The sequence below is a fragment of the Vanessa tameamea genome, chromosome 27 (assembly GCF_037043105.1).
Source record: "Vanessa tameamea isolate UH-Manoa-2023 chromosome 27, ilVanTame1 primary haplotype, whole genome shotgun sequence".
In the NCBI taxonomy this organism is placed as follows: domain Eukaryota; kingdom Metazoa; phylum Arthropoda; class Insecta; order Lepidoptera; family Nymphalidae; genus Vanessa; species Vanessa tameamea.
The window spans coordinates 1996116-2008582 of NC_087335.1; the positions used below are offsets into that span (position 1 = coordinate 1996116).

General features: G+C 32.4%; 1 protein-coding gene across 14 annotated transcripts in view; it reads right to left on the minus strand.

The window, feature by feature from the left end:
* LOC113401176 (uncharacterized) overlaps positions 1-12467 on the minus strand; it is a 77114-nt gene that overhangs the window by 45756 nt on the left and 18891 nt on the right. For all 14 annotated transcript variants that reach the window (XR_010309715.1, XR_010309716.1, XM_064219383.1 and 11 more), the window contains exon 2: positions 2863-3773. Coding sequence is in view for 12 of the 14 variants with exons in the window: in XM_064219383.1 (XP_064075453.1) it covers positions 2863-3489 (627 nt within the window). In the remaining 2 variants the exon portion in view is untranslated. The remainder of the gene's footprint in view (positions 1-2862; positions 3774-12467) is intronic.

Sequence of the window (12467 nt, forward strand, 5' to 3'; positions counted from 1 at the left end):
GTGTCTAATTTCAATGAAATTCTGACAAATATGTTTCGACTAACCCCATCTCCAAACCTCTCCTCAAAAGGAGATGTAGCTTTAGCCCAGCCGTGTGACATACAGATGTTACTTAATGAGGATTTTTTTAGTAATGTCTAACGGAAAAATAGTGCTAACCAATACACATAAAACTTATACCAGACGATGCTGGGCGTTTCCGAGAAAGTTTTATTATATAAGCAGCCATAAGTAAGTATGTACTTCGTGTACTTGTATGTATAATATCTATATACGAATAGGTGAAGTTAAATCGTTTTACTGCTTTTTTACGAAAATTACACGAACAGAAAAGAATGATAATGAGCACGGTTGAGGTTTATATGGAGAAGAAACGTTTGACAGACGCACACATTTATATTTCATATAAAACATTTATAATAGTTTACGTTCATACCAGTGACATCTGACAACACAGGTCATGTCAAAGAGAAAAATCGATGAAGCTAATTTTGACATTTGTTTTTTTTTTTAAATCGTAATATTGACAAGGTAGAGCCCAGCTGAGCCTAATTTTTTTCTATCTTTCGAATCCACGTATCTTATATTTTTGTCAGCGATTAATGACGGTCGAATTTCAACCCATGAGCGATCACTATATGGTATTAATTTATTATACGTGTATACAACATAAGTTGTAACGTTTAAGTATGTTTACCAGTAAATGTATTTGTCTTATGCACATTCAAGTGTATGTTATTTCCTTTTAACTTAACAGCTTTTAAAGTGTTTAAGTAATTAGTAGAAGTAATTCCAATAGGACAGCGAATATTAAGGTACCTTCACACGTGTATTTATAGGACATTCAACGATTTTCTTAATAAATCGCTAATTAATCTTGTTTTCTTTATAGAATGTTTTATATTGACTTTAAAGCAAAAGCTAGATGAGCCAATGGTTAGAATGCATCAATTCTCGGGCAAGCATCACTCAATTTTCATGTAAAAACGTGTTGGAAAACGTCATGGAGAAACTTGTATGTGTTGAAGGAGTATCTAGTTCATATGTATTCTCGAATGTTCCATACCGCCCTTAGGGAGAGGGGGCAATATTAAAAACACGTGATAACTCAGTGAAATCAGTAAACATATTTACTGACTTCTGTTTACAAAAACACTCGCTTTGTTACGTTCGATTTTTAAAACGATTAGAATTCAATTAAAAAAAAAAACTATTTCAATATCTTACATACATAATAGTAGTATATTAATAGTACAAAGAGTTATTGTTTTTTTTTTTTATTAAATTATAAATTCATTGTTTTTAACGTGTAAATAGGAAACCTGTCCGTGAGCCCAAATAGACATTGGTGCCTAAGAAATATTAACCCATCCTTAAATCGACAATGCACCACCAAATTTGGGAACTGAGATGTTCATTGTGCCTGCCACACTGGCTCACTCATCCTTTCAACCGGAACACAACAATACTTAGTACTGCTTGGCGGTAAAAGATATCATGACCGACCATGAAGAGTTTAATTGCAATTCAATTTATAATTTATTCGACTGATAATTTTTTTCTTTTTATTATTTAATTTTGGGACTTTTATCCACACACACACACACAGGTACGTCAGTCCCATTGTCCCTTCTTCCTTTTGTTTAAACATTATTTATTATTTATAGCTATTAGATAGAATTCTAGCAGCATCCTAGCAGATTCTTGTAAAGGATCTGATATAATGCTTCGAACTAATCCAAAACAAACAAGCATGCTTTTAAATTAGTTAAGAGTAACTTTCTATGATTCTGAGTTTTGTCACATTCCATAAAAAAGTGATATTGATCTTCAATAATTCCACACTTATTACAATTAGGAGATTTAATTTTTTTCATGCGGAATCTAAAACTATTTGATGGGTTATGTCATGACCTAAGACGATTAGTAAAGTATAATCTGTTTATTTTGTATCTGGTATATGAGGAGGCTCACTTTGGATGGTACAATACGATATTTCTTCAATTTTAGATATTTCATAGAAAAACTCTTTCCAATTACTATAAATCTCTTTTTTGTACTTAGATAAAACTTTTGTCAACCGATGATTCATTGAAAACAGTGGGTCTTGTTATGTTATATTATGTAGCAATTATTTTTAAGATTTTTTTTTCCCTCTTTGTTAACAATTTATTTTACTGAAATCGTTTCTCTCCATTTTAGAACATGTATTTTATATAAATTTTTGTTTCGTTTATTTTAAAATTCAGAAATTATTTTTAAAATCATTTCTACAAAATTGTTAGGTTATTATAGTATATACTTTTTTGTATTATTAATAAATTAAAAGTCCTTAAGGAGCGACATGAATTTAATTAACAAGCTTGCCAAAAAGTTCAGCAACCCTGCCCTAAATGATAATACTGAAAACAGCTGATGACAAAGATGCCAAAATAGATCAAATGCTGTCCAAGCTTTTAAAATTCGAATGTCAAACACGTTGATCGAGGCGTGATTGGCTGATAAAACTAAATCGTTATGCCTACATAAAATAAATTGGACCAAGGAGGTTTTATTGTCTTAAATCTTAATACAATAAAGATTGGACCATGTGTTTATATCCGCTGTGTATTATTACGTCCTCTATATACCAATCGTTCTTGAACCAGTTTTTTTACTCCATTAATTCAGATGTCTTACCAATCATCTCATAAAACTAAACTAGAACTTTATTGCAATTAATTAAAGTTAAAAATCGCTTGACAGATCAAAGTGATGCAAAGTAATAAACCAACGGGAAACTATAAACTTGCTCATTTCAAAGCTAAAACAACGCTAGAATATATATATATTTTTAAAAGTATATAGGTCAAAGAAACTCACCTCCTCGACGGACTTTTTGGAGAAATCGTTCATGGACACAATCCATTGCTGCACAAGTTCATTCACAATAACAAGATCATTATATAACCACGTCAATAATTCGTTAACCCACTGAACGCTCGCGGCATCCGCACCGGTGCAGGTGGGCACAATTACGCTTTGGTGCTTCTTTAATGTCAGCTGTTCAGGTCCGGGTGACATACGACCCGGTCTTCTTTTATTCGTCGGCGGCGTCGCGGGCACGAAACTCGTCGGTTTCGAGGGTTTGAAGGCGCCGCTTTTGAACTTCGCACTGGTAGCCAGCACGCTGTCCGCGCTTGAGATTATTTCGTTCGCTGTCTTCTTCGTATCTTCGCTCGGCTTCGGCTTGTCGGTCTTTTCCTCTACGCTCTTCGCGCTGAACCTCCCGTAAGCCCATTTCGCGATCCCGAGGATGACGATGGAGAATAGTATCCATATGAATATAAGCATCACTAGATTGTCCATCGCTGTGTCCATATAGTCGAAACTACATATGAGGTCATCAACCGCTTCGGCTAGGTCAGCCATAGTTTTCCATGGTGTTGTCCACCATGCGGCGTGGGCTCCCGCCGCCTCACCCTCCTCTACTGACGATGAGCCCGACATTTTTTCACTATTTCTGAACGTACTATTTTTGGACGCAGCTCTCTGTCTTTTTCCCGCGCTATCCCTTTCTTACGAGCGCGTTCAAAATTGCATATTGTATCACTCGTACGCTAATCACAATATTTACAATTTTTCAACTATAGGCAGCGAATTTCGTTTCAATGAACACATTTCTAAGATACGGATTAAATTTTATTGTATTTTAATCGATCGTTCGTATAATCGTGGTTCCTAATCATTCGTGTTCTGGTGTCGAGTTCTTACAGCATCCGGTTATCGAATCTCTGAAACGATGAAAAAAAATATTAGGAGTTTATTCAAATATTGCATTTCTATTATTCAAATCTTTTTTTTACTATCTAAATTATGGTATCTGTATTTATTTAATAGAGAGATTTTGTTTTTTAAATATGTGACATTTATTCCCTCATTGGACAATATCTGCTAACTATATAAATTATATAATAATTACATAATTCATTTTTATACATACACATTCCGATTTAAATAATTAAAAAAATATTTTAATTCAAAATATGCAACTTTAGCTAGCATTTGAAACAATATCAAAGTTATTAAAGTAACAGCAGTAAATATGGCCACCGCTGGGCAAATCTCGTCACCTTTCAAGGACAAATATATATCATATATAGGTACATCATAGTATAAACCAATGTCGATTCTCGCCGTCTGTACTCTTAGATCTTTTAGACTACGCAACGGATTTGAATGCGATTTTCATCAACAAACAGTGTGACTTATATGCAAGAGGAAGATATATATATATATATATATATATATATATATATATATATTACATACATATTATAGCAGGGACAAGCATATAATTTAACTTTCATAGCCGTAAAAACCGAGACATTTTTATTTGTTCTTCAATCTGAAAGTTGTAAATACTCTTAGTGTCAGATTAAACTTAAAAAGTGTGTTCGTATGCTTGCTCTTAAATCGTATGTAATTTGAATATTCATTATAATAATTTATGTTATTAAGATTTTAATCTTCAAAAAGATATCATCTTTGTTAGATTTCAATAATATATTATCTGATAAATTCATTTAGTTCATTAATTTATCCAGTTGTACGTAATAATTCCGAAAACTATTTATTTTAAACACAAATGACAGATAAAAATTGGCGCGAAAACTTTGACATATCTGTGAGTAGGTACCATACCAAAGACTGTAAAGCCGAGGCTTCACAAACATTGGTAACAGAAGTATACGAACGGGTGATTGCGGTGAAATAAAAGAAAAAAAATAATAAAACAGTCGAAAGACGATATTAGTTCAATTTACAAACATCAACACCAACAAAGACTCTTCATTGCCGGGAGGATGTCACGTAGTCATGATTGTTATCATAAATATTTAATATTCATCAGTTATAAAGAAATATATACTAATAATGAGCCGAGATGGCCCAGTGGTTAGAACGCGTGCACCTTAACCGACGATTGCGGGTTCAAACCCAGGCAAGCGCCACTGAATTTTCATGGGTTTAATTTGTATTTATAATTCATCTCGTGCTCGGCGGTGAAGGAAAACATCGTGAGGAAACCTGCATGTGTCTAATTTCAACGAAATTCTGCCACATGTGTATTCCACCAACCCGCATTGGAGCAGCGTGGTGGAATATGCTCCATACCTTCTCCTCAACGGGAGAGGAGGCCTTAGCCCAGCAGTGGGAAATTTACAGGCTGATTATGTTTATGTAATTAGACTCTACTTAGTATAAAAAAGTCCCTCCCATATAGACGCTTAAATCTTATAAGCTACGCAACGGATTTCACCAATGAACAGAAAGATTCAAAAGGAAGTTTTGTATGTAGATATATTAGAGAGCCGAGGATTTTAACTCTCCCAGCCAACAAACAAGAATATTGCTTCAATGTTTGTTATTCAATATAAAAGTTGTATTATTAGACACGTACTGTACCCATGTGAAGACAGGGCGGTTAACTAGTATAACTATAAATCTGTTCGTTGTTTTAACGTAAGGATAACACTTTCTTCTGGTTTAATTTTTGTTTTGATAAATTACAGGGTTTAATTAAAAGAAATTTAAATTTGGAAAAGAAATACTTGATAAAGTATTTGTTTTCGTCTTCCTCAAAGACTTTTTATGCCTCAGTGCCTCCAAATTCTTAAATGCTCTCTATAACTAAACGCGTTCACGAAACCGCGAACAGAGAGCGACTGTGTTCTTGGTCAGTACATCTTTCGCGCAGCAACTAAGCTACTGATAGACTCATTTACGCGTGTAGTACTTTATGGGCCTGTACTAATTTTTAAATTTATATTAAAAAAAAAAAACTGTTCTTTCGAAAACGTTTTTTAACGCAAAAAAAAGCTTAACAAGACAAAACAGTCTTTAATATTATTTTGCCTCTTTAACCTAATTCACTATATATATTTTTTTTATTTTTACTTATATAATATGTAGGTTAATACTGATTTAACTGAAATTTGTCTGTGGTTGATATTTATAATCTGTCGAAATGGACTTAATGGACCTTTTAGTGACGTCACTTGTAACAGTGAACTGCCTAGCTTTAGATTGTAGTTTAGCATCTGTGTCCTATTTTTTAAATACTTATATTTATTACAATACTATCTTACATCACTCCCTTTCCAAAGTTTAAGTACGATCCTGTAAACGTCTTTTCTTAAATTAATTTATGTTAAGGCAACCGATTATGCTTAATGACTAGAACAAATAAATCCTACGTAAAGATTGTAGGTTTTAGAAAAACATCATGAGGACAACTACATACGTAAAATGAAAATCTGAAACATTTGTAGGTATACACCTACACATATGGACCAGCGTAGAGGAGTCTTAGCCTTCTCGTCCACGGACAACGCCTAGTATTTCCTATTGACTCTGACATTAACTGGTTGTCTTTCATTATCTGTCTTTAAATATATACAAATATGGAACCGATCGGACGGGACCGCGTGGAATGGTGGCAAGAATGCTGGTGGCAAAAAACGAACCAACCCTCCTGTCACCTCTGGAGGCAATAAGTCGAGATGTTATACTTTTGTGCCTACTATAAATACTATGTCACATAATTTTATTGTTCAGTGTTGTAATAGATACTCAATTAAACAGACTTGATTCCTGCTGCGTCTAGTTATTTCACGCTTACCAATAAGGTACTATAATGTAAACACACTTTTAATTAAGCTTTTTGCACTACTTCTCGAAGGTCCAAGCGTTTCAACAACAAATGGGACAAAAACAGAATTTGGAACAAGATAAGGATATTTGGATCGTTTGTATATGTTAAAATATTTGATAAAATTTTTAAAAAATCTGACAATTTAAAATTGAAATTTTAATTAAACAACATATTAGAATGATATTGTCTGTGTTTTATCAATGACGCTATGAAGTCATTAGTTCAAGGTCGCAACCAAATGAGGTCATTCGACAAACATAACCGTTACCAGACGTTGAATGTGTAAAGAGGGCCTCAATAGGTACGATTACGCATTAATAATTCATAGCAATGATATAATATATATTATATCTTTTGATACTTTCGCATTAAATATCTTGACCTATTAAAGTTTTAAAAAGCTCATATCAAAGAAAACATTTATAAATAAGTCATTTTACTCAATACAAGATTATATTAATGACAAAAAAACGTACTTAGAATGTATTGATTTTTAAGCAAGATATATAAAAATTTAAATGTACTTAAGTGGTAATTAAGACTAAAATACTGAATTTCTTGTTGGTTCTTCTCGGTAGAATCTGTTTACCGAACGGGTGGTAGCTTTAAATTTAATTCAACACTAACACGACGATTAAACATGCCTTTATGAGCCTACTTGAATAAATAAATTTTTTTTTTTTTATTCTATCTGTCGGTCTGTTGCTATTTCACCACTGAACCGATTTGATGGAATTTGATATGAAGTAAGCTTGAACTCCAAGGAAGGTAAGAGGTTTTTTTATTCCTAATACCTGACGATCAACCCATAAAACCCGACGAAGCTGCGTGCAACAACTAGTTAATAAATAGGAATAATGTTTTTTCCCTATGTTATTAAACCATTTATCCGATTGTAGTAAATCTATGGTTTGTTCTGTACGCCTGCAGAGGTTCCGGTCACAAATAAATACAATGATTTATCTTGTTTGTCTTTCTGTATAAGGTATAAGAGTTTTATTTATAACCTATTTCGATCAAAGAAATAATAGAGACAAACAAACCTTAGATTCATGTATTCCGTATGGTACAATTCGTTAATAGCTCATCTATATTACTGACAGTTCTTGATTAATATATCTTTACATAAATAACATCACTATTCCAGTTATACTTATAGCAATATACTTTAATTCTGATTACAGTTTCGACAATAATAATGTGTCAAATTCTTAGGTTTAGCTCTTGTCATAAAAAAAAGTCCATTACTAAAACAATTCTTGGAAGATTCCATTTGGAAATTTGTCTTTAAACGCTTATGACATAGGCTTTAAAAGTTATTTCATGTTCCGAACCAAATCAAATCAAATTATACTTTATTAAAATAGACTCTAGCGAGCACTTGTAATTTCAAGCAGGGACTCGGTAATTAAATTAAATGTTCAGAAATTAATGAACACACACACACTTATATCATCTTCTTTGTAATATATATAATCCTTTATTGAGTAACATACATACCTTATTAATAAAGTATTTTAAACATGTGATTGAAATTGATTTGTCTAAGCTAAAAGTGTTTGAGGAATTTAATATAGAAAGAACACCTTGCCCACGGAAGTATGAACTGACTTTGCGGAGACGGAAGCCAGTTGTTAAGTTTTTCTTTACTTCTCGAATTTGGTTTTATCCACCCCACGATTGAATCTTAAAGTCTCTAGAATTGCGAATACAAAATATTAATATTCATTTACTACGATAATATTAATATTCAAATTACTAAATTGAAGCTGTAAAGTATAATTCGACTGTCTTGTGAAATGTAACAATCCATAGAAAAGCTAATTGTAAAGATTTAAAAAAGAGAAGGAGATAAGAAATCCAATAAAATGTTTTTGATGTCTTTATAATAATATGCATAACATTATAGTTATATACATATACAATTTAACAGAGTTACTATGACAATAAAACTGGTTTTCTTATGAAATCTTAATAACTTTTAGTAGTGCTGGTGTGCTGATATATTTCTGCACAACACGGTCCAATTGAATCAAATATATTCGCTCATCGATTGAGTAATGAAAAACAATGTCATTGTCTATGCCTAAACAATTAAAAACAATAATAATTACGTAATCAAATTAATCAGTGCATGTTTCTGTGAGTAATAATTTTTTTCACTTTTCTTGTATATAATCTGCGGTTTATATAATTATTATTATTCGGATAAATATTTTTCTTAATGAAACTTTTATAAACACTCATTTTTTTAAGTTTGTTCAATCTAATAGTTGCATATAGACACGTATGAAGCAGGGTAGAGACAGCTAGTTTTGTAATAAATATTGTAAAATACGGTAAGGTATGAAATTGTTTTACTTCGAGCGACTTGACAGTTTTGTGAGCGACTTCACCATGTAGGTTTCGTGTCGGTGTTCGCGCATCGAATTTTCACTCATCATTTTATTTACAACGTGCCAAAAGATGTATAACTTCAATAATATATTGTATTTACGTAAATATGTCGTATTTATTTTGATCCGTGTTTATTTATTGATTGATTTTCAATTATACGTTCATTTATTTCGATTATACTGTACAATCAACGATATTTCTATATTTTTATGTTTTATTTTTAATATTAACCATTCCTTACAACACCAATACGCCACCAACATTCGGACCTGAGATATGTCCCTCGTGTCTGTAGCTACACTGGCTCACGCAGTCTTCAAACCGGAACACTACTAGTATTGCTGCTTGGTAGAATGATGATGGTACATAACCAGCCGGGCACAAAACCGAACCACCAAAAAATCTTCAACGTTAGAAAAAAAGGTAAATTAAGTTAGTTTGCATTCTCGCTTAAAATACACATTCTCGTGTTGAAGAAACAATGGAAGATGTCACGGCCACACTCAGGTTTCTTTTGTTTACATTTCTGATGAAGTAACATCACATCTTGTGAATACAATCCGCACGTACGTATTTACGACCTTTACTGCAAAGTACATATTGTAGAAAAGGAGGTTGACTTATTGACAAACTCCTTACAAATATAACTCGTGCTGGCATTAGACGTAAATTTAATCTATATTCAATTTTTAAAATAGAATTTGTAAAATATGATTTCCATATTATAATCTATCAATACTTACAAGTTAACAGTTTTTTTCAAATGTCTAACTGAAAAAAACCTACTAAAACAATATACTTAAGTGAAATTATATCAGAAAATGCAGCGTTTTGAAGTAAGTTGCGTTTCGAAGTTTAACTTAGTTTAAATTAAGACTAATTTAGATAAATAAATGATGGATATTTAATTACATTACATTACATTAACAGCCTGTAAATTTCCCACTGCAGAGCTAAGGCCTCCTCTCCCTTTGAGGAGAAGGTATTGGAGCATATTCCACCACACTGCTCCAATGCGGGTTGGTGGAGTACACATGTGGCAGAATTTCGTTGAAATTAGACTCATGCAGATTTCCTCACGATGTTTTCCTTCACCGCCGAGCACGAGATAAATTATAAACATGAAAATTCAGTGGTTTGAACCTGGGTTTGAACCCGAAATCATCGGTTAAGATGCACATGTTAAGATGCAGGCCATCTCGGCTCGGCTCGGTATATTTAATGACAGAACTATATTTTATACTAGTTTCCGGCCGAAGCTTTGCCTGTGACAGGGAAAGGGTTGTCGTGCAAGTGTCAGAGAAAAAAAGTAACCTTTGTGCTTAATTCTAGACTAATAATGTATTTCTGTGACTTTGCCATATAATATACAAGGTTATATTTAGAACTAAATACCGCCATGGTATATTAGTCTAATAAAAGTGGGCCATCTTAATAGGAAATAAGCAGGTGACCGTGAGGTGATCTGTCACCAGTCGTGTAGGATACCTTACTATGAATTTGCGAGGCTGGAAATTAAGAGTATACTTGTGTATGTGTAAAAGATCTTGCAAAGTTGGATAAACTTCGTATCCTTTGAGTTTAGCCGCCGTCGAAATTCGGTCAAGATAAAATTAAGAAACACAAAGAGCGACCATGAAATTTATTTTCATAACATAATTAATATGCTAAGATATTAATAATAATTATATAAATAGATTATAAGACGGCAACCATTGATAAAATTGGCCAAAAAAAAATAAAATAAAGTTTCCATCTTGTAAACACTACGATACGTTCAGCAGTGCGATTTGGTCAGAATTCACTTCGAATCTCACTCATCAAATTTTGACAACTGACTTACGGTGACAGGCTATTTTATATGTGTATCCTATAAATCTCCCCTATTTATAATTTCGTGCAGGTCTACAATAGACCCGATTGAAAAAACGTTAAAAAATAACGTTTTTTTTTAATTGACAATATATATCCGCAAAATTCGTATAATCAAGATACAAATTTCTATATTAAATCAATAAAATTCAATGACATGACAGTTCAAAGGGCGGCCATGTTTGACGTTTACGGGTGCGTTCAGAAAGTGTCCAAATAATAATTTCGTGCAGGGGTACGGTAGACTCGATGGAAACTTATCCACAATGAATTATAGATCAAAGTTTATAAATAAGTTATATAAAAAGTAAAGGATAAACCGTTACTATTTGTTTAGTTTTTTTTCATTTACCCGAGCGAAGCAGGATTTTCATCTAGTATTATAATAATTCATATCACATTCGGACATATTGCGCTCGCGTTCTTCGGTTAGTTTCGAAGTTTTTCTTACAGAACAGCTCTAAAGTTCCACAAAATGTCCAAATGTCTGAAAATCTCTTAGATAACATTTATTTTAGAATATCATGTAACAAAGTTGTTAAGCTACTTAAAAATACAATTTGCTATATCGAATATTTAGGCTTAAATTGTAAATTTATATCGAACCATTACAACATACAAGATTAATCCTCTATAAATAACCATTATCTTTAATACAAAATAAACTACACGGATTTATACGCTGTTTATAAACATCTAGATGGTTTCCCAAACGTGACCAAAATTTAAACAATTCACGTGACATAACCCTATACATATTCTAACAATCCTAAAAGCCCAATGAAATAGCTTGATTTTAGATAGAATTTTATAACTTAAAAATGACGTTGCAAGGTCATTTCAGAATTTATTCAGCTTTTCAAGGAAAATGTTTTGGAAGCGGCATTTATTCATACGTGCAAAATTTATCAGGTACCTTAAATGGCTGTATTTGCTAGTGAGCTATACATTTAAAACCTCTTTTTGGCCCGTCAACTCCTTTAAGGATAGGGTCAACGCGATTTGACTGATATACGTGTGCCGAATTTTGGATATAAGTAGATTTTTTGGGAAATTATCCTCGCCGAGCACGAGATGAATTATAAACACAATTTAAGCACATGAAATTCACACGAGTCACGTCAATAATCTAAATACTTATATAATAATATTATATATTAAAAACTTCTCCGAAACGCACTGCAATTTCTGGTATAAATTCTATGAATATTTATGGGATTAGTAAATGGTTATTAGGGTTTAGTAGTGGTAGTATTTTTTCAGCTAGGCATTACTAATAATAAAATCTCATATATTATTATAGTGTTTTTTTTAATTAATCAAATTACATATACATAAGAATTGTGATAACAACATCAAGGTCGTATACGATGGGAACCCTCTTATCACAAGGATGTGGTCTGCAAAACCCAATAGTACATACTTGCAATTTAGTTTATTATTAAATAATATTATCTTTATACGATTCGCACATTTATACATTAAAACAATTAACACGTACGAA